At 38.6% G+C, this 25,889-nt stretch overlaps 1 protein-coding gene across 2 annotated transcripts in view; it reads right to left on the bottom strand.

Annotated features, from left to right (window-relative positions):
• Positions 1–25,660, bottom strand: part of ATAD2 (ATPase family, AAA domain containing 2) — a 70,066-nt gene extending 44,406 nt beyond the window's left edge. The window contains exons 1-8 of one of the 2 annotated variants that reach the window (XR_002343117.1): positions 25,117–25,621; positions 13,924–14,072; positions 7,229–7,281; positions 5,477–5,642; positions 4,542–4,644; positions 4,208–4,295; positions 3,046–3,225; positions 2,178–2,295 (exon numbers count right to left, since the gene is read on the bottom strand). Coding sequence is in view for 1 of the 2 variants with exons in the window: in XM_001926030.7 (XP_001926065.5) it covers positions 2,178–2,295; positions 3,046–3,225; positions 4,208–4,295; positions 4,542–4,644; positions 5,477–5,642; positions 7,229–7,281; positions 13,924–14,072; positions 25,117–25,284 (1,025 nt within the window). In the remaining variant the exon portion in view is untranslated. Of the gene's footprint in view, positions 1–2,177; positions 2,296–3,045; positions 3,226–4,207; positions 4,296–4,541; positions 4,645–5,476; positions 5,643–7,228; positions 7,282–13,923; positions 14,073–25,116 lie in introns of both variants that reach the window. The other variant, XM_001926030.7, reaches the window with a different exon arrangement.

Here is a 25,889-nt window from a genome sequence, read left to right as displayed (position 1 = left end):
TTCTGGAGTTCTCGCTGTGGTGCAACAGGATCAGTGGTATCTCTGAAGTGCCAGGATGCAGGTTTGATCCCAGGGCCAGCCCAGTGGGTTAAAGGATCTGGTGTGCCACAGCTGTGGTGCAGGTTGCAATTGCGGCTCAGTTCTGATCCTTGGCCCAGGAACTCCATATACCACAGTGCAGCCAAAAAAGAGGGAAAAAAAGAAAGAAAACGTTTTAAAGGGAGTTATCAAAACCAACACCAAGAAGATAATTAAGTCAAATAATGTGATTCAGGGTACAGCTTAAATCTCTCAGTTCATACTTAAATGTGTCAGAATCCTCCACTAGTCTGAAATCCAAGGGCACAAATTCTAGCTTAGTCATTTTTATATCCACAGTGCTCAGCAAATAGTAGTAGTCAAACATTTGTTAAGTAACTGGAGGGGAAAAAAAATCCTGTACCCAAGAAGCTATAAGATGACATAAGACACTCTCTGCAGAGAAAGAGCAGGCCCTGAGATTTAAATATGGGAACTCGGGGTTCCCGTAGTGGCTCAGGGGAAACAAATCTGACTAGCATCCATGAGGACTTGGGTTTGATCCCTGGCCTCACTCAGTGGGTTAAGGATCTGGCGTTGCCGTGAGTTGTGGTGTAGGTCCAGACACGGCTCAGATCCCATGTTGCTGTGGCTGTGGTGGAGGCTGGCGGCTACAGCCCTAATGGGACCCCTAGCCTGGCAACCTCCATATGCTGCAGGTGTGGCCATACAAAGACAAAAAAAAAAAAAAAAAAAGAAAGAAAGAAAGACAGTAAATACATACATAAGGGAACTCAAGCACTAAAGTGGCAAAAAAAATTCCTACCCACTGTAGGTGGTGACTAGAGAGGTGTAGTCAATCAACATGTTACTTTCAGAAATAGAAACCCTCTCACTTCTGTTGGATCAAACAGACCTATCTTTTGAGTCAGGCAACCAAGTCAGTTGCCCTGGGCCCTATGCCTGATAAGGACTACAGAGAACGCTACACCTTACTCTCCTTTTCTGAAGATAATTAAATTTCACTAGCAAAATATTAGTCTTCAACAATATCCTAAGGTGCCTATGAAAAGTACCAGCAGCGTGGCCTCCTTTCAAGTGCAATTTATCTTGGCTAGCCCTGACGGGCTGACTTTTTGGTCCTCTATCCTGGGCTCTGGTTGTATGAAAAGGGATGATGAAATAAGAAATCGAGAATGTAAATGGGATGTTGACACTCTGAAAAGGAAATTCAAAGACCCCGGGACAAAGTGGTATTTCATGGTTTCCCTACAAGAGAGGAATTTGTCAGCACCTAAAGAGGTGTTGCCTTCCATGGGCAAAATATGACCAAATAGTCTCCTTCTATGAGAAGGCTTCTAGGAACTGTTGGAATAGCTGAAGTCTCCTAAGGCTTCAGTCTTACTTCTGAGCAGACTAAAAATATTAGGAAAAAAAGCACCATTTCTCATACCAATGTCATTTCTTTCTGCCTTGTTAGGCTTCACCCTATAAGCTCTTTATCACCCAAATAATTCTAATGCATCAGAAAATCCTTTATTACTCAGGAGAATAAAGAAATAACAAAAATTACCTCTCTGGACTTAAATATAACAGAGGAGCAATGGGTGTTAGGATGCAGAAGGAAAATTAACCTACAAATAATTTGGGTAGTCAAAGAAAACTAGTGTTTTCTACTATAAAGGAGAAGTAAACTCAACAAAATAGATCCAAAAACAGATGGTCAGTTATCAGGAGTCTAGAAGCTATGTAACTTGAATGTTTTTCACGGTAAGAAAATATGTCTGGAATAGACAGGGATACTAAGTCTATACTCTAACTTAATGTGAAAAATAAATGAAACAGTCTATGTAAAATGTTTTAACACCAAACCAGGAATACAGTAAACACTGAAGCAAAGGTAGCTCTCTATTATTAAAGTGTGGAATAATGGAATCAACTACCTTCCCATGGTAGTTATTAACAATTCAATTAGTGAACGCAAAAACAAAAACCACTCAGTGGGAGTGGGGATTAGAGCACTAGAGGCATAGAGTTAACGCTCTCAAATACATAATTCTAGAATTCCGTCCTCATATACCCAACCCTAAGACTCTAGAATCCTACCTACATAGCCACAATTATGTTGTCATAAATCATTCACTCTTTCAGAACCAAACCTGTTCATTCGTTTACAATAAGGACTCCTCGGTCCCGCAGAAGATAATCGATATCTTGGTCTTGCAGGAGAAGCTGGGCCACTATAAAATATGTTGCGCTTTCTCTGATGACGAGGTTCTAAGAAAAAAAATTATATCTATGTGACATATAAATATGTATAGCAAAAAGACAAAAAAATTATGTATAAAGATAATTTTACTTCTCATCTAAATACTTACAAAAGTGCTTACCTTCCACGAAAATATTAGTACATATCTACTATAGAATATTTTACTGTTCACGTTTTAAATAATTTACTCCTGCAAGGTTGCTGCTGAATATATGTGTACAGCACAGACAACGACCAACCAAAACATACAGTGGCCATAAACAACCATTATGATTATACTCATGCGTAACAGCCTTACATACATATGCTCATAAGTACTAAGGCACAGCTTTAACATAAACCAAAAGCAGTCCTATTCCTATAATCTTATAAGTACAAAGTTGTGAAATCTAAAATAACTAAAGACAGATATGAAATCTCAAAATAACCAAATTATTTTCTCTGGTCAAGGCTAACATTTAACTTTCTTCAAAAAAACAACTTCCTGAATATCTTGGGTAAGTTAAGAACGACAATAGCCAAGGGTATTCCACAAAATGAAAACATGAAAAATAAGAGTAACAGTGGTGCAGTGGGTTAAGGATCCAGCATTTCCTCAACTGTGGCAGAGGCTGCAACTGTGGCTTGGGTTCGATCCCTGGCCCGGGAACTTCCACATGCCATGAGCACCTCCCCCCACCCCCAAGTAATAATAGCAGAAGAGCAGTAAAGATAAAGGCAACATAATAACATCTCTGGAAAAAAAATATAGCACTTACTTTCCAATGGAGCCTGGTAGTAAACAGTAGCTTTTCTCTGTCTAAGATAGTATCGCTTCTGATTATCTTCTTCTCCATCCTCTTCGTCATCCTCTTCGTCATCCTCTTCGTCATCTTCTTCATCATCTTCATCTTCACCATCATCCTCATCTTCTTGGTCTTCACCCTCTTCAGATGACTCTACAATTAAGAAATACTTACTTTCAGGCTGCTCAACCAAACGTCAATTTTTAACATGGGGAATAGAAAGAGACGATCCTTTTAAAATTTATTTACTTCTGGACTGTTCAAAGAAAGAATTTGTAATTTTGAAACACTGCAGATTTTTAAAAATGAAGTAAAAAATTATACAATTAGAAAAATTAGAGGGAAAAAAACTAGAGGGCAGAAAAAAAGTAGTTTAAAGACTAATGTCAGTGAGTATCAAACTAAAGTTTAGAGCATTGGTGCTAATTTAATATAGTGGACTTCTGGCTGTCATTGAGTTACAGGCAAGTATAATTCAAATGGTCTACTGACGATAATGTAAAACTCCCCCACCAAACATTCAAAACACATTTCAGAAGACTGATTTTCATTCAAGAAAAGTTCTAAGAAACTACAGCAATAGGTCCTAAAAATAAGAGTAAAACTTAACTTTAATCATCTTTTAACTAAAATAGGTAGAGAGATACGTTGTCTGTAGACGGATTATACAAGCAAACTTATTTCCTTTTTTTTTCCCCCCTTTTAGGGCAGCACCCACGACATATGGAAGTTTCCAGGGTAAGGGTCAAATCAGAGCTGCAGCTGCCAGCCTACACCACAGCCAGATCCAAGCCACATCTGTGACCTACACTGCAGCTCATGGCAATGCTGGATCCTTAACCCATGGATCGGCGCCAGGGATCGAACTCGTATCCTCATGGATAATAGTCAGGTTCGTTACCACTGAACCAAATGGGAACTCCCTTTGTTTCATATTTGTTGATTTCAAGTATTTTCTCAACAAAACAGACTATCCTTTTATCTCACCTGCCCTCACTTTTTTCTTTTAAACCACAACCAACCTAATTTATCAAACTATCATAAATGTCACAGCTTCTGAATAAAAAGGCTATATCCTACTAAATAAAAACTCTGAAATTCAAACCCAGAAGACAGAATAAGAGAAAAGACTAACCCACACTGCCTTCTTGATTGTCAGTTGTTTCTTCATCAGTTCTTTGAATACTTTTTTGTTTTCCTCTTGTGTACATGTTAAGATTCCCCTAAAAATGTTTAAATAAAATCCATTAATGTTCAGTATGATTTTTTGAAAAAATCCAGTAGGAACTTCCAATCTTGCTTAAAATGAAGGTATTTCCAGCTATAAACTCTTACAACTCCAGCAATAACTAATGTCTGACCACACAAATGCTGAACAAAATTAACAAACAAAAAATGGATAGGTACTATAGAAAAAAGGTTAAACTGGGGATTATTAAATCACCCCCTTAATGGAAGAATATATTTACTTCTTCTGTTTCATTGAACACCGCCAAATCTTCAAGTTCTCTCATTCGCTGTCTGCGCATCTTCTTCATATCATCCATTTTCTGAAGTACAGCTTCAGCAGTGCTTTAAAAAAATGGAAATAAATACAAGCTAAAATTGTAAAAGAGTAGTACATTTTAAAAACTTAGTTTTTCTTCCACTGTGTTCTTTGAGTGCTGGGTTTTTATGCCTTTTTTTATTTTTTTTAGGGTTGCACTGATAGCATATGGAAGTTTCCAGGCCAGGGGTCAAATCACAGCTATAGCTGATCGCTTATGCCACAGCCACAGCAACAGCAGATCCAAGTGGCAATTACTCACGGCAATGCCAGATCCTTTAACCCACTGATCAAGGCCAGGGATTGAACCCACATTCTCATGGATGCCAGTCAGATTCATTTCTGCTGAGCCACATCGATAACTCCGATGCTGGCATTTTCAATATCTCTATAGCAAGTACTGATTTACTTGTGTAAAATTTTTTTTAACTTGTGTAAAAATATTTTAATATTCTTTGTAAGAACTTAGATACACAGGAGTTCCCGTCGTGGCTCACTGGTTAACCAATCTGACTAGGAAGCATGAGGTTGCAGGTTCGATCCCTGGTCTTGCTCAGTGGGTTAAGGATCTGGCACTGCTGTGAGCTGTGGTGCAGGCTGGCGGCTACAGCTCCGATTCGACCCCTAGCCTGGGAACCTCCATATGCTGTGGGTGCAGCCCTAGAAAAGACAAAAAGACAAAAAAAAAAAAAAAGAATTTAAATACACATATAGAATTATTACAAAATTCTCTAATAATCACTTTCCTTTATATTTAGATAAACTGAATATATTAAATATTTATGCTAGTCAAAATTTGGTCCCCAACAAAAAGTTTTCACCAGCTAACCCATCTTGATTTAAGTAAGTTTTACTTACTTTGTTATAAGTTTGTCAAACAGCACAGACTGGTTCACACTGCCATAACGACTTCTAATCCTACAGCTTCGGCGAACTTCAACATCACCATTCTCTTCATGCAAATGTTCTGCATTTTGAACTATGTTTCTAGTCCTCAATGACCGAGTAACTGGAATCACTTTGTCTTCACAGATGTGTACATAAAACCAAACACAAAAATTTGAAATAAGAGCATTTATAAAACAATTCTAAAATGAACAACTACACTTTCATATAACAAAATTATAGTTTCTTAAACTTACCCTTCTTAAAAATACTAGAAAACAAAATAAAGACATACACCCATCATACATGTACCCATACCAACATCAAGAAAAAAAAAGATATATATACATATATATAATATATAGACTTATTAACACACTGTTCAAAGCTGTTTTGTGACTGTCCCAAAATGTAAACAACCCAAATGCCCACTAAAAGATGAATAAACATACTGTGGGAAACAACCTAAGTGTCCATGATAGATGAATGGATTAAAAAAAGATGTGGAATATACACACAATAGAGTATTACTCATCCATGAGAAAAAAGGACATCCTGCAATATATGGATGGACCCTAAAGGCATTATGCTAACTGAAATAAGTCAGAGAAAAGACAGATATTGAATGATATCACTTACATGTACAATCTAGAAAAACTGAGCTCACAGAAACAGAGATTAGAATGATGGTTACAAAGAATGGAGGAGTAAGAGAAAAGAGGAAACTGATGGTCAAAGAGTACAAATTTTCCACTCTAAGGCAGTTCTGGGGCTGATTAGTACAGCAAAGCAATACAGTTAATAATCCTGTACTGTATACTTGAAAGCTGCTAAGACAGTAGATCCTGAATGTTCTCAGCACAAAAAAGAAATTACATGACATGACACAGATGTTAGCGAAAGCCACAGTAGTAATCATCTTACAGTACGTAAGTACCAAAGCAACATTCCTTGTACTCTTTTAATTAACATAATGTTATATGTCAATTACATTATACTAGAGCTAAGGAAAAAAATCAAATTGTGGTATATCCATATAATGGAATACTACTTAGTAACAGAGGCAACAACATGGATCATGCTCAAAGTATTAGGCTGAGTGGAAGAAGCCAGGTGAAAAAGAACATACTAGGTAATTCCATTAACATAAAACTCTAGGAGTTCCCGTCGTGGCGCAGTGGTTAACAAATCCTACTAGGAACCATGAGGTTGTGGGTTCGATCTCTGGCCTTGCTCAGTGGGTTAGGGATCCGGCGTTGCCGTGAGCTGTGGTGTAGGTTGCAGAAGCGGCTCGGATCCCGCGTTGCTGTGGCTCTGGCGTAGGCCAGGGGCTACAGCTCTGATTGGACCCCTAGCCTGGGAACCTCCATATGCTGCAGGAGCGGCCCTAGAATAGGCAAAATAAATAAATAAATAAAAACTCTAGAAAATATAATCTAATCTATACTGAAAGAGAGTAGTTTGGGGGATGCTCAGGAATCTTGGGGTATAGAGAGGAGCTAGGGGAACAGGAGGGATTATAAAAAGGGCCTGAGGAAATTCTAGGGAGTGATGGTTTTCTTCACTACCTGTTAGCTTATTGTGGTAATAGTTTGATAGCATACACTTTTGTTAAAACTAAACTATATACTTTAATCATAGTTTATTGTATGTACCTCAATACACCTGCAAACAAAATACTAATTTCATGTTTCAAAATCTGTAAATGCCTTTAACATTACTTACCTTCTTTGCACTCTTCTTTTTTTTTTTTATCAGCCTGCTGTCTGGCCAACTGCCTATATGAGAAAAATATATTAAATAATTCAAAATAATTGACAATTTAAAATTCTACATTTTATAATACTACAAACTATGATAAAAAATTAAGTCAGCTTGGAGGGCAAATATTTATAGCTACCTAAAAACCACTGAAAAAATAGCTTGAGAATATCTATGCTTATATAAGTTATGGCTAAACAAAAGCTGAGAACCTGCTGTGAAATTCAATGATATACAGTATCGGCAGAGGATGTGGTATCTTCACGGATACCAAAATCCCAGGATGCTCATGTCCCTTAGATAAAATGGCATGGAGTTCCCACTGTGGCACAACAGGATCAGTAGCATCTCCAGAATGCTGGGACGAAGGTTCAATCCCCAGCCTGGCACAGTGGGTTAAGGAGCCGTCATAGGTCACAATGCAGCTTGGAAATGATCCCTGATATGAGAACTCTACATGCCTCGGAACGGCCATATAACCTATGCACATCTTCTTGTATACTTTAAATCATCTTTAAATTACATATAATACCAAATACAATGTAAATTCTATATAAACAGCTACTGGTGAGTGGAAAATTCAAGTTTTGCTTTTTAGAATATTTTTGATCCAGTTGGTTGAATCTATGCATGCAGACCCAGTGGATACAGAGGGCCAACTGTATGCAATGACTCTTAGCTAAACAGAACTAATCAAATCAAACTATTTTACTTAAAGAAATGAAATCCTTAGCTTAAGTATTTAGGTATAACTGAACTAATACGCATTCAGCAAAAATAAGACAATGCGTTTTACACCACAGGATACAGTGGTCCCACATCCTTGAGGAATTTATAACTATACACAGACCTACAAACATGCCAGAGAACTTAGTGACATGTTTAGAACATTCTAAGAATATCTGCTGGCTACAATCTTTACTTAACGTACATTACCATTCCCATGTAGAAACGGTCACATTTGCAAATCACCTATCCCGCATACAAACTGGCATACAGAATCCTGAATTGGAAAGAACACCTCCCAAGGTTTAAAAAAAGTACCCTCCTCTCATCTTTCCCCCCAAATCTATTGCACAAACAAAGCACTATGTCTATTTCTAGGGACTCCATTTTCCATACTAGGTTAGGCTATATCTATTAATCAACCTACATTATCAAGCTATTTGTAAGTGAGCTGGTTATACCCATGGAATTTCAAATATGACACTTTATTTATTTATTTATTTGTCTTTTTGTCTTTTCTAGGCCTGCACCCATGGCATATGGAGGTTCCCAGGCTAGGGGTCGAATTGGAGCTATAGCCACTGGCCTACGCCACATCCACAGCAACACGGGATCCAAGCCGAGTCTGCAACCTACACCACAGCTCACGGCAATGCCGGATCCTTAACCCACTGAGCAAGGCCAGGGATCGAACCCGCAACCTCATGGTTCCTAGTTGGATTCGTTAACCACTGTGCCACGATGGGAACTCCTCAAATACGACACTTTAAAATAAAATGAACCATGAGGTTGTGGGTTGATCCCTGGCCTCGCTCAGTGGGTTAAGGATCTGGCATTGCTGTGAGCTGTGGTGTAGGTCGCAGACATGGCTCGGATCTGGTGTTGCTGTGGCTGTGATGTAAGCTGGTAGCTGTAGCTCCAATTGGACCCCTAGCTTGGGAACCTCCATATGCCGTGGGTGCAGTCCTAAAAAGACAAAAAGACAAAAAAAAAAAAAAAAAAAAAAGGAAAAGGAACAAAGGAAACCATCCTATCTGGAAGAGTTAACTCATGTATCCTTATAACAATTTAAGTTATCATTAATCCCTTACCTCTTCTGAAACACAGGTAAGAACCAAGCAACAAAATAATAAACCTTTCAGCAATCCACATATAGGTCTGTTCACAGGCTCACAGACTTTTCTCATAGAGAAGCCACTCTTTCCATACCATGTAGGTCTATCCTTTTATAAAGCAGGTCCCCATTGGAAGCTAGGGACACAAAGATGAAAGCAATACTTTTTTTCCTTTTTTTGTCCTGCGGGGGAAGGGAAACATTTTTTTTCCTTGCAGGAGTTGGTAAACTTTTCCTTAAACAGCTAGATACTAAGTGTTTTTGGCTTGTTAGCTATACAGTCTCTGTCATAAATACTAATACAACTCTAACATTGAAACAGGAAAACAGCCATAGACAGAATGAACGGGCATGGCTGTGTTCCAATGAAACTACTTACAAAAACAGGTGTCTGGACTTTTGTCAACTCCTATGAATTTGATGAAAGCTACTGATCTTTTATCCCTAGGAAACTGCACATATACATACAAGTTTAAACATTATTTCAGAGGTTTCATGTGCCTCCTGAAAACTATGATTACTGAACCCTAGTGAAGAACTCCAGGGCCAAAGAACTATATATCCTGCCTGCAAGGCACAACTACTCAAATCTTTCTGTATTATTCTAACAGTCTTGGTTCTCTGGTCTTGAGCCCAAAATAGATTGAAAAAAATGTGGGGAGGGGGGTAGTTCCCGACATAGCTCAGTGGGTAATGAACCTGACTCAGTGATTAATGACTCAAGTTCGATCCCTGGCCTTGCTCGGTGGGTTAAGGATCTGGCATTGCTGCAAGCTGTGGTGTAGGTCACAGACACCGCTCAGGTCCCACATTGCTATAGCTGTGGTGTGGGCCAGCAGCTATAGCTCCAATTCTACCCCTAGCCTGGGACCCTCCATATGCTGTGGGTGTGGCCCTAAAAAGACAAAAGACAAAAAAAAAAAATGTGGGGGGGAATGGATAGACACAGAATGGAAGTATGTAAAGGGATTGATTGGCAAAGGGTCGGGCAAATTGGCAATAAGAAACAGGAAAACTACATAAAACAGAATTCAAAAATACTATAGGCCACTTTATGTAAGTCTTATACAAACAGATCCTGATATTCATCTGATTTTGGGGGGTTTTTGGCCACCCCAAGGCATGCGGAGTTCCCAGGCCAGGGAAGATCCAAGCCACAGTTGCAGCAACCCCAGATCTTTAATCCACTGTGCTGAGCTGGGGATCGAATCTGTATCCAAGAGCTCCAGAGATGCCACCAATTCCAACGCACCACAATAGGAACACCCAGGGAGTTTTTTTTTTTAAAGACAGGAATTCTTCTCCATAAAATACATATAAATGACAGGCCAATGAATACATGAAAAGATATTCAGGAGTTCCCATCGTGGCACAGAGGAAATGAATTTGACTAGCATCCATGTGGACACAGGTTCAATCCCTGGCCTCGTTCAGTGGGTTAAGGATCTGGCATTGTTGTTAGCAATAGCATAGGTCACAGATGCAGGTCAGATCCTGTGTTGCTGTGGCTGTGGTGTAGGCTGGCAGCTGCAGCTCTGATTCGACTCCTAGCCTGGCAACCTCCATATGCCTCGGGTGTGGCCCTCAAAAGACAAAAAAAAAAAAAAGGTACAGCTGTTCTGGGCAACAGTTTGGCAGTTCCTCAACATTAAAACAGTTACCATTTAACTTAGCAATTCACTCCTAGGTTAGGTATATACCATATGTCCATATAAAAATTTATAAACCAATGTCACAGCATTATTAATAATAATCCAAAAGGATAAACAATTCAAATGTTCATCAACTGATGAGTGGATAAACAAAATGTGATATATTCATATGATGGAACTTATTTGGTAGCAAAAAAGAATGAAGTGCTGATAGATACAATACAAACAACCTTCAAAATACACCAGGTAAAAGAAGCCAGACACAAAAGGCCACATATTATATGATTCCATGTGTATGAAATGTCCAGAATAGGCAAATCCACAAAGACAGAAAGTAGATGCATGGCTCCCAAGGAGCCAGGCATGGGGGGATAATGGCCATAGGGGTTCTTTCTGGGGTGATGAAAATGTTTGAAATTAGACAGCAATGGTTGCACAATATCACAAATATTTTACAACCACTGAATTGTACACTTTATTTATTTATATTTTGCTTTTTAGGTCTGCACCACAGCATATGGAGGTTCCCAGGCTAGGGGTCAAATCAGAGATACAGCTGCCAGCCTACACCACAGTTACAGTAACTTGGGATCAGACCCGCGTCTGCAAACTACACCACAGCTCACGGCAACGCCGGACCCTTAACCCACTAAGCAAGGCCAGGGATTGAACCTGCATCTTCATGGATCCTAGTCGGGTTCGTTAACTGCTGAACCATGAAGGGAACTCCAAAATTATATACTTTAAAATCATGAAATGTATGATATGTGAATTATACTTCAATAAATTATTTTAAATTAATAAAAGTATAGGAATTCAATATATCTTAGAAGGAATCCAATTTAAAAATACAAAGTCGCTCATCTTTAAATCAAGATTTAAAAAATGTTTACTACACTCCTTTAATACCTTTCGAGCATAAAGCCTAGCACAATGTTTTACAAACCTGAATAACATACGGAGCTTTTGAAAGCAAAGACTTGGAGGATTTCCAACATTGTTTTGTTATGACTACCTATAAGCCAAACTAAATATAAATTCATTTAAGTTTTATACAAATATAAACTATAAAAACAACTACCAAAAAATACATTAACAGAAGACACTGGAGTTTTAGCTGAAACAAAATAACCATTTGCTGTGTCAATGTGGTTCAGACTGCTGTTGGTTTCTGTTAAGTTTGGCATGTTATGTATCACCTTTGTTTTGTATTATGACTCAATGTATCCACTTTAAGTGCTCCAAACCTTCATTTGAACTGCATGTCATAGCATAACAGTTTTCTCTTGGAAACAGATACACTGTTTATGTATTAAGTAAGATCAGAGTCAGTTCTTACATGGTGAACCCCAGAGATAACTAAAGCAGTACTACTTGGTGCCCATTCTAAGCAAAAAGGTAGGGCCTGAAATTTTATGGCTATTCTCTATAAGGAAGCAATTTGGATGATACAGAATGTTTATTTTTAATTCAGATCATGAATCTTTTTTTTTTTTTTTTTTTTGGCCCCCCTGTGGCATATAGAGTTTCTGCACCAGGGATTAGATCTGAGCCACAGTTGTGACCTACACAGCCGTGGCAACGTGGGATCCTTAAACTACTCTGCCAGGCCAGGGATCAAACCAGCGTTCCAGCACTCCAGAGACACTGCCAATCCCATTGCCCCACAGCAGGAACTTCCAAAACATGAATCTTTAAATTCTCATAGAATTTTAAGTCATGGACCCCACCCACCCCAAGAAGACTTCGAGTTTCAGAAATACCAGGGTAGCTTTTTTTTTCTTTAGGGCTGCACCTGTAGCATACCGAAGTTCCCAGAGGTCAAGTCAGGGCTGTAGCTGCAGGTGTAGCCACATCTGCGATCTATGCCGCACCCTGCAGCAATGCCAGATCCTTATCCCACTAAGCAAGGCCAAGGATCGAACCTGTATCCTCATGGATACCAGTTGGGTTCTTAACCTGCTGAGCCACAATGACAACTCCCAGAAATACTGGGGTAGCTTAAATTGTATTTCACTGATTCTAAAAATTGTACATTTTCTCCCCATTTTAACATCTCTGAAATTGAGATGTCTCCTAGAACTGAGAGGATGTCATAATCTAACTTGCAGTGTTTTTTTCTTTCTGTCTCACAAAATAATGTTGTGTGTTTCAACAGCTGTTGCTACCTTGGAATCCATGAAATACTGTAGTAGCCTCTTCATAAATAGTGGGTAAAATAAGATACAGATTTAAATACATATAATAAAAGACCAATTAAATAATTGAAAAAATAACAGTAACAAAAAACAGACTTAAAAGGGCACAACCTCACTTTTCTGGAAAATCAGCTACACAAAAAGAGAATCAAAATTCTATTTGAGAGAAGAGAGTTCTGGTTTTCAAAGTCATTATAAGTAAATTCTTTATGAGAAGAACATAAAAACAATTATTTCATCAAACGAATTTTACTCTAATTTGTACCTCCTCCCAATTTATGTTAAGCCCCACCAAAATGGAAAGAAAAGTGAAGATTTTGAGCTAATTAAAGTTAGATTTAAATTTTCTCTGGACCAAACAAACCCAAGTTCCATTAAGTACCTACTACCTAATTCACAGAGTATTAAAATGGGATTCATAACACCTACCTCGGGGTCCTTGAGAAACGAAATTTAAGTATGTATAAGGCACCCAGTCCAGTTGAACAAGTGAAAATAAAAATCATGCTCTTAACTCCTATGTGAAGACAGTTTTAGAAGCATACCAACACAGAGGTATTCATAAATGATTTAGAACTGATGAAAACTTGATAGTAATCAGAAATATTACTACTGTTTTAAATAAAGACTTTTTATAAACTATGAAGCAGAACCACATATCACAAGTAAGTTTACAGGCATAAAGTCTTTATAGATTACTTAAGTACTCAGAACTGATCCTGTATCAACCAAACAGGTCAGCTGCACTCACACATAACACAGATAGTATTTTTGAACAAGAAAACAAAAACAAACCTGACATTAAATTTTTAATTCAATAATATTCATTTGCGGCAATTTCTTTTCAAATAAATTTTTTCTACAACCTGACTACTGATGACCAGTCAAGAATACTCTTAAAAATTAAAGGCAAACCCTAAATTATTGCTTTCAAATTATTTTAGTTAGCATTCAAGCATCTTGCATTACCTTGTAAAATGCCTGCCATTAGCATGCTTCTCCGTTATTTCCATATTCTTATCGAAACTAGAATCTGAAGAATTCTGTGCATTTTTTCTCAAAGACCTTAAAGCACGTGTCCGCTGATAAGTTTCAACTTCCTTAACTGAAGACCCATCCTTTAAAAAAAAAATTAAGAAAGCCATCTAAGTTTTTCTTCAGTCAAATCCCAAGTTAAATTCCCAAGATTTCTGATTACAAGTTCGTAACAACTGCTTCTGGTGCAGTACCATTTTTGTATCTCTTCAACAAACTATAAAAATTAATATCTAAAATAATCATTGTAAGGTAAACAAATATCAGCAATGTCTACGAAGTGACTAATACGATTTATTGATGTTTATAGTTTAACAAGTAGTCTAGAGGGTGAAATTTTTCTACCACTGATCAAGAGTTGTAATAGTTCACAACAGTAGGTATGCCTTTATTTTAAGGCTACAGCAATTAGAAAGATAGACGCACACATACACCATTGTCTGCCATGCAACCTTTGGCAGCAACCTTAAAATAACTAGACAATCAGAATTATGATTTTGGCTTGGATGACATAAAGGAGTTAATACCATCTCACACAATTTCACCCAGATAATTTAACAACTCAATTTAAAGACTGTTTAGGCCTGTTAATCTGTTATAAAAACCACAGAGCTCTATTTATTTCTGCTCAACAGATTAGAGGCTAAGTTAGTGGGTTGGTTTATGAGCTGGAGAGGTTCCATCATAAAGTATTCAAAATTTCATATATGGCCCTTTGAAATCATATAAAAGATACTTATATATTAGAAGAGAAGGAAAATGTACCTAACAGCTCTATAATCCCATGCCTTACTACTCTAAAAATGTATAATTTTAGAAAAACAGGCAGTTTTGTTTTTTTTTTTTTTAAATGTAACATTAGTGTCCCACCATGGTCCTTAAGCTGGCTTTACTTGGTCATTTCATCACGTTTTTATTAAGATAGTCTGCCATTTAATTTTGTTTCAGGGAGAACATTTGAGTGGTTCACAAGTAAGGACATTTATACCATGAGGATCTGTGTAAGAATCAGACAGGTACTTCATAAGGTATTAAGTGATGTGTATGATTTGTCATCATTTTTATCAGTGTACCTATATTTAAGGATGTTTGAGAAAAGAATATCTACACATTTTGGTAGGTGTATTATTTTGAAAATGGATACCTACATCTTAAATGGGTGTAGTGCAATATAAGACTTTCCAAGGAAAACTGTAAGGGTATCTATTTCCAGTTTCTCAGTTTCCATATGTACTTTTCTTAAAAATACCTGAGAAGGCACCCTAACCAAGGCATCCTCTTTCATTTACCTTTCTCCCATTTTACAAAACAAAAGTCATGTCTCTTACTTTTTCTGAATCTTACTATTGTGGACTGCTTCAAGGCATTAAAAAAAAACCTTCATAAAGCCAAATAAAGAAAAACATTAATGTAGGTGTTAAGAAATTGAATGGCTAAACTAGGCAACAAATCCTTTCCTTTGTTAGGTGGTTTCCAATTCTCTGCTTTCAACAAAATTGAAAGGAGACCTAATCAAGCTAAGAGACCATTAAAAATGTTTGGCAAGTGATTTTCTGCATATAAGCCAGAAAACCTGAGTGGCACTACAAAGAAAACTCCTTTCATTACTATCTACTTACTTATATGAACAATGTCTCTCAGTGCTTAAATTTATAAAAACAATGAAACTGATGCCAAAGCACTGTCTTCAGCAATAAATAAGATTCACCCATAGATACACTAACTGGGGGGGGGGGGGGAGATTTCAACTATATGAAATCCTAAGAAAATGGTATTTCCCATGTTTAATCATTTTTAATCGATATAGGTACTTTTTTATTGTTTTTACCACTTGAATATTAATAAGTATAATACATTAATAAATTAAATTTTATTTTTGGAGTTTTATCATCATGGAAAAGTAGAAAAAATTCAAATTTTGTTTTATAAGTATAAAAGGATAATAAATGACTTTCAAGCATAAAAATATATCAAGATAAAGTGCTGTGGATTTAATACAAATTAAAAGAAGAAAAAAGAATCAAGGTAAACTTTCTGATGTTACAAGAGCTTGTTCCTGTATTATTTTTTAATGTATCAAGACAGGTATCAAATAACTGGTTTTTAGATTCCAGGGGACACTTAGAAAACTCTAATGTAATAGTTATAGTTTTATTTTATTTTAATTTTTATTTATTTATTTGTTTATTTATTGCTTTTTTAAGGCCCACACCTGCAGCATACGGAAATTCCCAGGCTAAGGGGCCAACTGGAGCTGCAGCTGCAGGCCTACACCACAGCCACAGCAACACCAGATCCTTAACCCACAGAGTAAGGTCAGGGATCAAACCCTCATCCTCATGGATACCAGTCAGGTTCATAACCCTCTGAGCTTCCATTATAGTTACAAAAGGAACTTCCATTATAGTTTTACTTTTTTAACATCAACAACAAAAGATGACAGAAATCATCTTCTTTGTAAGTATTTAAACCTATGCAGGGGTGGAGGGGGGAAGACTTTAGATGACAGCTTAAAAATGACAGCTTAAAAAGTTAATCAGAATTTCAAAAGAAAACATAGGGGAAAACTTTCATATGACAATGGATTTGGTAACGATTTCTTAGGACACCAAAAATATAGACAACAAAAGAAAAAATAGCTAAGTTGGACTTAAAAGTTTTGTACAAAGGACATCATCAATAGAGTGAAATGGAAACCCACAGAAGAGAACATACTTGTAAGTCATGTAAAGGACAAAGGACTGATACCCATAATACATAAAGAACTTCTGTATTTTAACAACAAAAGATGGGCAAAAGATTTGAGTAGATATTTCAGTAAAGAATATGTACAAATGGCTAATACACACATGAAAAGATGCTCAACACAATAATCATAAGGAAATGCAAATCAAACAAAATGAGATACCACTTCACACTCATTAGGATGGCTATTACCAAAAAAGCCCAGAAACTAAGCGTTGGCAAAGATGTGGAGAAACTGGAACCCTTGTGTGTTACAATGGTACAGACACTGTGAAAAATGATATGGCAATGGCTCAAAAAATTAAACACAGAATTGCCATATGATCCAGCAATGTTGCTTTTGGATATATACTCAAAAGAAGTGAAAGCAGGGACCTAAACAGATATATGAACATACATATTCATAGCAGCATATTCACAAGAGCCAAAAGTTGGAAGCAATTCTAGTGTTCATCAACAAATGGATAAATAAATATACATATGTGTACTTATATGTATGTATATAGGACATACAATGCAATATTATTCAGTATTAAAAATAAATACCCTGGCCCAGGAAACCCATATGCCACAGGGCAGCCAAAAATGAAAAAAGGAAATAACATGGATAAACCTTGAATATATTATGCTAAGTAAAGTAAGCCAGTCACAGAAGTACAGATACTGTATGTTTCCTCTTATGAGGCTCCATTGTACTTTTAGAGACAAAAAGTACAATGATAGTTGCCAGGGGCTGGGAGGAGGGAAAAATGAAGAATTAGTATTTAATAATAGGCAGAGTTTCAGTTTTGGAAGATGAAAAATTCTGGAGATGGAGGGTGGTGATGGTTGTAGAACAATGTGAATGTACTTAATGTTGTAGAACTGTACACTTAAAAAACGGTTAAAGTGATAAGTTTTATGTTACCTGTATTTTATTACAATAAAAATAGTAAATATCCCCATGTTCCTGGGGATAATTTTTAAAAAGTTTGTTTTCATAGGAAAAAAGAAAGGAGGGGGGGTTGCTAAATATTGGGAAAAAAGATTCCCTGAAAAGCTTGGAATATTTAATCTTTTTTTTTTGGCCATATCTAAGGCATGTGAAAGCTGATCACACCCACACCAAATGAGCCACCTAAGTCACTGCAGTCACAATGCAGGGTCCCTAACTGCTGATACTTAACTGCTGGCCACAAGGAAAATCTTGGAAGTGGTCTAAGTGACTCTTTGATTCGCATAGTGAGGGGCTTAGTTCATTCTCCCTAAATAAACACTTAGTATCAGAAAAGACTATCCTTAACAACATGGAGAAAAAAATAAAACAGGTTTTTGGGGAATCACCTACGTAGAGGCACTCAATGGGGAATTTTAAAATATCAATAACTTCAGAAAATGTTTTTTTATAAAAGCAATATAAAAATCAAAGCAACATGTGCCCATTAAATGGAAAAAAGAAGAAATGAACAAGGATGAAACTGTCACCCTTAATTCTAGCTATGCGCAGACAACTACTGTTAACCTTTTGGTGCATAAACAATTCTTTTCTTATGCAAATATATTTACACAATTTCTAAATTGGGATATTATTTATGCTTTGTAACTTTTTTCAAGGAATACAACCATTTGCCCATATCATGAACTATTATTCTAAAAATCTTTTTCTTTTTTTTTTCTTTCATTTTTCAGGGCCACATCCGAGGCATATGGATGTTCCCAGGCTAGGGGTCAAATCTAAGCTGTAGCCACTGGTCTACACCACAGCCACAGCAGCAACGCCAGATCCGAGCCATGTCTGTAACCTACACGGCGGCAACACCAGATCCTTAACCCACTGAGCAAGGCCAGGGATCGAAACTGCAAGCTCATGTTCCTAGTCGGATTCGTTTCCACTGTGCCACAACGGGAACTCATAAAAATCTTTTAATATAAAGGAATAGTATTCCAGCCATTACATGAATCTACTTAACAAACTGCTTAATGTATTATGTTTAGGTTATCTGCAATTTTCTGGTGTGTTATAAATGCCTCAAGATGAATTATCTTGTGTACATCTCATTTTGCTAAAGAAACTAAAACTGTTATCAAATCCAACTCAGTTTAATATAGCTAATCAAATAACTCTCGAAGTAAGTTTAACACCAACTATTAACCAAAAGTTAACCCTGGAGGATAGAAAGGAGAACTTCCACTGTCTATTTTTCACATTTTCACCAACATGTATTACCAGAAAAAAATTTCCTAAGAAGTGAAAAAGAGAAAACACCATGTGAAAACTAAATCTAGAGATGGAGTCATTTATTCTTTCGCTAAAATCTACTTCAATATTGAGAGCACTGATTGTTCTTAAAAGTGAAATTTTAAAAGAAGAAAAAAATATATTTCATTAGCTTTTAAGTCTGCTGTAATTTTTCAGAATCAGTAAGTTAGTACAGGGAGCATGCAACAACAACAAAAGTTTTTCCCTGAAGTAGACAACTGAAAAACAGAAATATTCTGATGTTAGTTTTCCACAAAAGATCAAGCTTATTAAAGATTTAATTCATGACAAAATATGTATGGGAGTCATACTGGTTGAGTCAATTCAAGCATCAATTCAACAAATTAGGTTTAAATAGGATTTTAAAAAATTTTTATTGAAGTATAATTGATTTAAACAGGTTTTTTAAAATCATAGTTATGATACCAACACAAAATGTATTCATCCAGACTTAGGGCTTCTTGCAAACAGCAGCACTATATCCTATTGTAAAAAGTATTCACATTATACCCAGGATAGTGGGGATAGCCTTTCTCAGGTTGTCTTTAAATACTGGTGTGGTCAATTACTCACAATTACTCCACTTGTTCCAGCAATTCGGTTTCCAACTCTACAACTCTTTCAGAAGGTCTAAAACTATCTCCCAATAGCTAGATCCAATGGCCTATTTTACCTCAGTGGTGTCTATGGAGTTGTTTATTCCCTTCTTTGATCCTTTGTTTATGTGACACTCTTTATTTTTTTTAAACCTAATTCATCCTCTTCTCACCCTTAAAGTCATTGCTCCAGATGTTAAATATTTTTGTGTTTTGATATGTTTTGTCTTCAAGGATTTAACTATCACCCTATATAGGGACTCCCAAAGAAAAACAGTCCTAACCTCTCGTCAAACTCATATTCCCAAAGGTGTATAGCTTACCTCTTCAGCTGGGAATAACACTTCCTCCCTCCTTGTATCTAAACAACTCTCAGACCCCTTTTTCTTCCATGCCTCCTAGTATCACCTTAATTTAGGCTCTAGTTCTGGTCTATTGTGGTAATAACATACTAATTAAGAACCCAAATTCTTAAAGATAGACTGCCTAAGATTGTCACTTAGAGCTGTATAATCTTGTCCAAGTTACAAAGAGACCTTAGTTCCCATATGTATAATGAGGATAATATATTAATAATAATAAAGTTGTTATGCTCCAATTAAAAATTAAAAATATTAATTTTTGGAAAACAAAATAATAATATTTTGTGTATGCATATTGGGTACTTGCCTGGAATGTAGCAAGTGCTATAAAAGTCGTGCCTATTAGTATTACAATCTTTTTTTTTTTTTTTTGGTATATGGAGCTTCCAGGCCAGTGATTAGATTTGAGTCGTAGCTTGATCTACACCACAGCTGTGCCAACACCAGATCCTCAACCCACTGTGCCAGGCCAGGGACAGAACCTGAGACCCAGAGCTCCAAAGATGTGCCAATCTCGTGGGGCCACAGTGAGGACTCCAGTATTACAATCTTTTAACTGGTCTTCCAAACTCAGATTTGTTGACTACAATCCTTCCTAAACACTATCTGATTAAATCCCTGTTCTAAAAGTTGCAACTTCTAAGCCTAAAATCAAGGGCCAGTCTAACACAAACTTACAAAAATGGACTGTTATTCTCCAAAAACAAGTAAACTCCCTCAAATGAAGAGTAGCCATGTCACTCAACTCCAGGAAGATTCTAACATGTGGCAATTCATTGCCACATGTTAGAATCTCTCTATCCATGCCTTGTGATACTTCACTGAGCTATACATTTTTCATTTCTGTGCTGATATGCTCCAAGTTTTAAAAAAATCTCTCATACGTTATATATTATCAGTTTGGGATATCTTTCCAGACCTCTAAATAAACACACACACAATTTTTTTTTTTAAGTACGTTCTAGGAGTTCCCTAGTAGCACAGTGGGTGAATGAGCCAGTGCTGTCACTGCAATAGCTTGGATCAATGCCGTGGTGTGGGCTGAATCCCTGGCTTGGGATCTTCCATATGCCATGGATGTGACCCCCCAAAAAAATTGTTTTTAAGTACTTTCTACATACTACAGAGTGTTTTATTTTACCTAACATACAGAATAAATATGTACATAAACACAACCCAAAAGTAATGTACAATTACCACCAAGAAACCCCTACTATCCATCCTGAAGGGTCTCCTTCAGCTTGAGAAACAACCCTAAATTTAACAAATCAAAGAGCCCCAGACCTGTGAATGCAGAGAAATAGACAATGGCAAACCTGATTCTGGAGGAAACTTTTAAGGTAGGAAGAAAATAAAAAGTTTAAAAAACAAAGAAACAAATTTTAAACAAAATATTTTCAGGAAATCCATACAAGTCAGGGGAAAAAAAAACCTTAAGCCCAACTAAGTGAGATCATATTCAAAATGTAAAAGTAAAATGGAGTTAAAAAATAGATAACTATAGGGGTCTTCAGAACTTGAAGATAAGGTTGGCCTCCAAGATGAGATGAAGGAAAATACAAGTTAATGAATTAATCTGAATAAATCCAACCATTTAAAAAGAACCGAGGAGGGAGTTCCCGTCATGGCTCAATGTTTAACTAATCCGACTAGGAACCATGAGGTTGTGGATTCAATCCCTGGCCTTGCTCAGTAGGTTAAGGATTCGGTGTTGCTGTGAGCTGTGGTGTAGGTTGCAGACACGGCTCGGATCTGGCGTTGCTGTGGCTGTGGTATAGGCCAGCAGCTACAGCTCCGATTAGACCCCTGGCCTGGGAACCTCCATATGCCGAGGGAGCAGCCCCAGAAATGGCAAAAAGAAAAAAAAAGAAAAAAGAAAAGAAAATAAAAGGAACCGAGGAGGTTCCCTGGTGGCCCAAGTTTAAGGACTTGGCATTGTCATTATTGTGGCTTGGGAACTTTCACAAGCAGTGCACATGGCCATAAATAAATATAAAAAGAATCTACCATAAGAAACACTCTGTCAATAAATGAGTGAATTAAAAAAAAATGTGTGAATGAGGAGACTGAGAAATACCCAAATACAATGAGGGTGGATAAAAGAGTTACATTTCTGAAACACATGACTAATGTCAAAAGCAAGCTATAGTCAAGTCAAATGTATAGAATGTAAAGTCCCCAAATGAGAAAATATTCCAATCACAAAGTATGTTTCATTTGGGTATTAATGGACTTTGTTAGTATGAATACATAACCCCCCAAGATCCAATCCATGCTGCCTAAATAACCTTCTGATTATAATTAGTTCTACAGAGGATTTATGGCTCAAAAAGGCATAACTTCTACTGGAAATCCTAGCCAGGAAGAAAAATCTTTCCTACCCTACAACAATCGCTAATTGCTCAACCACCACACACACATATATGGCAAGACAATCAACAAAATTATTTATTATGTACCTACTACACTCTAGGTGCTAATAAATACACAGCTAAATAAAAGGTCAAAATCCAAATCCCTATGGAGTTACATTCTGATTGGCCAAGATAAAAATATTTTTAAAACAGCAAACTTTAGAATACTTAGAAGGTCATAAGTGCTGGGAACATAAAACAAAGAGGGCTGTCAACGAGTGGTTTGTAATTTTAAATAGGGTGTCAGGGTAAGTCACTGTAAAGGTAAAGTAATGGCTCATGGATATCCAGGGAATCCCAATACCCCAACATAAAGAAGAGCAAGGGCAAAGACCTTGGGATTCAGGAGCAGCTAGGCCATAAGGGCTAGAATAGACTAGGTTTTGCAAAACAGAGAACGGAAGACAACGTCATCATAAATGGAAGGGGACAAGAAGGTAGAGGGTTGCTCTTCAACTTTCAAACTTTTAGGGAATTTTGAGCAGAGAAGCAATCAATTATTTGACTTTTTAATTCATTTTTTATTAAAATTACTTCAAATACTTGTTTTATTTATTATTTTTGCTTTTTACGGCCGCAGGTGGAGCATAGAGATCCCAGGCTAAGGGTCAAATCGGGGCTACAGCTGCCAGTCTACACCACAGCCACAGCAATGCCAGGTCCAAGTGCATCTTCGACCTACACTGTAGCACATGGCAACGCCAGATCCTTAACCCACGGAGGGGGCCCAGGGATCAAACCTACATCCTCGTGGACACTAATCCGGCTAGTTCCCAATGAGCCACAAGGGGAACTCCTGTTTTAACTTTTAAGAAGATCACTCTGTAACCTACACAGAGAACTGATTTTTGGGGGAGGAGGGCATTACAAAAATAAGGGTAGAAAATAGGGAGGCCAGTCAAGAATCTATTTTAATGATCCAGACAAGAGATAATGGCTTGAACCAGCAAGGCCAACAATGGAAAAGCTGAGAAGTGGTCAGATTCTGAATATATTCTGAAAGACAACAGAATTTGCTACTATGAACCAAGAGAGGAGTTGAAGATGACTTAAGATTTTTAGCCTGAAGAACTGAAAAGATGGAGTGGCCATTAAAACTGACTGGTCTAAACAGCTGACAACGACTGAGTACTATTAGCTAAGTGTTCAGCTAATTTCCTTACATGCATGACAACATTTAATTCTCACTACCCATGTGGTTAAGTATCCCCTACTTTTATGAAGTATAGAAACCCCCTGATTACCAGTAGGTTAAGATTCAGAACTAATAGTGGTTTTAAGCACCTATGTTACTTAACCAGTATTCAGTACATCATTACAGTCACAGAATCCAGCACTGTCCTGAGGATAACAAGCACTCAATATTTACCGAAATACTCAGCTCTTTCGAACACAGGTTAATAAGTCAAGTGACCGAGTTCACTGAACAAGTGTCTGCCTCTCAGATCTCTAACAACTTGTGCCTGTGATTGAGAAACACATCCTAAGAGTCAGGAAATTATTTGTTTTTTCAATTCGGATCACAATTTCAGAAACTGAATGAACTCTTTCATTCCCTCAGTAGAGGAACAACTAGCATGTGGGGGGGGGGCTCTAAAAAAAGATACTGACAACTGATTTCATACAGCGATCACTCTCTTACCTATGTTTTGTCACTCTCTCCCACCACACAAACCTCCCCTTGGCCTCTTATTCTGGCTTCCCAGTTCTAACTCTCTCTCTGGTCCTATTTTTCCCAACCCCATGCCCACTTCCCTATAACAGAACTAGACTACTTCCTGCTGCCTTAACTTTGCTAGTCTTGCTTCCTCAATTTCTCTAACCTTTTGTTAACGCTGTCCCCTCCACCCGCGGAAGGGGAGGTGGAGGGACTCTCTCCCTCAGCCTTAAATCTACCAAACATTCCACCTGTACCTCAGACCCAGAAGAAGCACTTCTTTCAAGGAGACCTACTGCTCCACCTCCTTGGAATCCTTACAGACCTTGCTTATGACTGGAGTATGAAATAACAGAAAGAGAAAGGTTGTGTAGGCAGAAAATCCAAGTTCCAGTTTTAGATCTATCACTTACTGGGTACCTCGAGGCTGTTTTTTTCATCTGTGAGATTCATATCACAACTCTCCATTCTCATGGAGCTGCTAGGAGGCTTAAGTGAAGATGTACCTGAAATGTCGCTCTCCATCCCTGCACATTACGCAACCTGGTATTATTCATTGCGTTCTGATTACCGAACCTCTCTTAGATCGTAAATGAAAGTCAGGGAACCTGAGTCACACTCTTTCTATCTGCCGCGGCCTCTAAAACATGTCACGCATACAGTAAGCGCTCAGTACAGGCGTGTGGCTCGCGATTCCTGCGAACCTAAAGCCGGAGCCTGGGAGATTGGTTAGGGAGGTGTGTGAGCTGGGGCGGGGCAGCCCCCAACTCAAGGGTTGGCCTCCAAGTGCACTTGGCCTCCGGGGAGCTCGGGTTTCCTCTGGCGTAAAAGTAGGTAGTAACCAACGGCTTAGCCCTCCTGCAATCTGCCCCATCTCTTCGCCCACCCCACACCTCCTCGGGCTCCGATCTTGAAAAGCCTTCCATTTTACTTGTCCTCGACAACACTCCTCCCAACACGCCTCTTCTCTCCCCGCGCCAACTGTCACCAGGACCGCCCACCCCACCCCCAGGCTCCACCGGGCACCAGGCAGACAGTCCCCCAGGCCCGACGGGGCACCAGACAGACAGTCCCCCAGGCCCGACCGAGGGGCCTGCCCCAGGCTGGTACTCACGCCCGCGGCGGCCGCGGTGACCGCGGACTGCTCAGCGGCGCCGGCCGAGCGGAGCCGCCTCCGGCCGATCTGCTCCAGACTGAGGAACTCGTTGGACAGGTCCAAGGAGTCCGTGGCCGAGGCGGCGGGGTGGCTGTGCAGCTCCAGGCTGCTGCGGAGGACCACCATCTTCTCTCCCTCTTCCGCAGAGCGTCCGCGGCGGGAGACGGACCCGATACTGGGAAACAGCCGCTCAGGCGCTTCCGCGCTCCGAATTCTGGCGCCACAAGCTGCGCGCGGGTGGCCGCAGCGCGCGCACTCGGAATCCTTCCGCCTCCTGTTCCGCCCACGCGGCCACTCTACGTCGGCGGGCTCGAAACTTTCCCCACATCTATAGAGCGAAGGACTTTGGGCCGAATTTGAAGAGAGCCCGCACGGATAGTGTGGACGACCTGAGCGGACAGTGAGCAGAAACCGCTGACTTCTTTTTCTTAGATAGTTCCGGCTCGCTGAGCTCGGCGGAGGGAGACGGCGGGTAGTGGCGCGATATCGGGTTTGGAATTTTGGCGCGTGGACGCCGGGGGGGAAGGGAGGCTCCCCGCCCGCTCTGATTGGCTGGCGGGGCCTGGCGGCCCCTCCCCGCCCCTCCTGACACCTGCCCTCCGCTTCCCGCCACGCTGGATTCAAATGCAAAATGCTGGGTCCTTGACTGAAGGGGTGGGGGAAGCGCTTGGCTTTTGACAGTTTTTGTCTCTGAGTCTTTAGAGCTTTTCACTGTTAGCTTAATCCAAACA

The sequence above is a fragment of the Sus scrofa genome, chromosome 4 (genome assembly GCF_000003025.6).
Source record: "Sus scrofa isolate TJ Tabasco breed Duroc chromosome 4, Sscrofa11.1, whole genome shotgun sequence".
NCBI classification, from domain to species: domain Eukaryota; kingdom Metazoa; phylum Chordata; class Mammalia; order Artiodactyla; family Suidae; genus Sus; species Sus scrofa.
The sequence above is the reverse complement of the archived record's forward strand: the minus strand, read 5'-3'. Positions and strand labels throughout refer to the sequence as shown.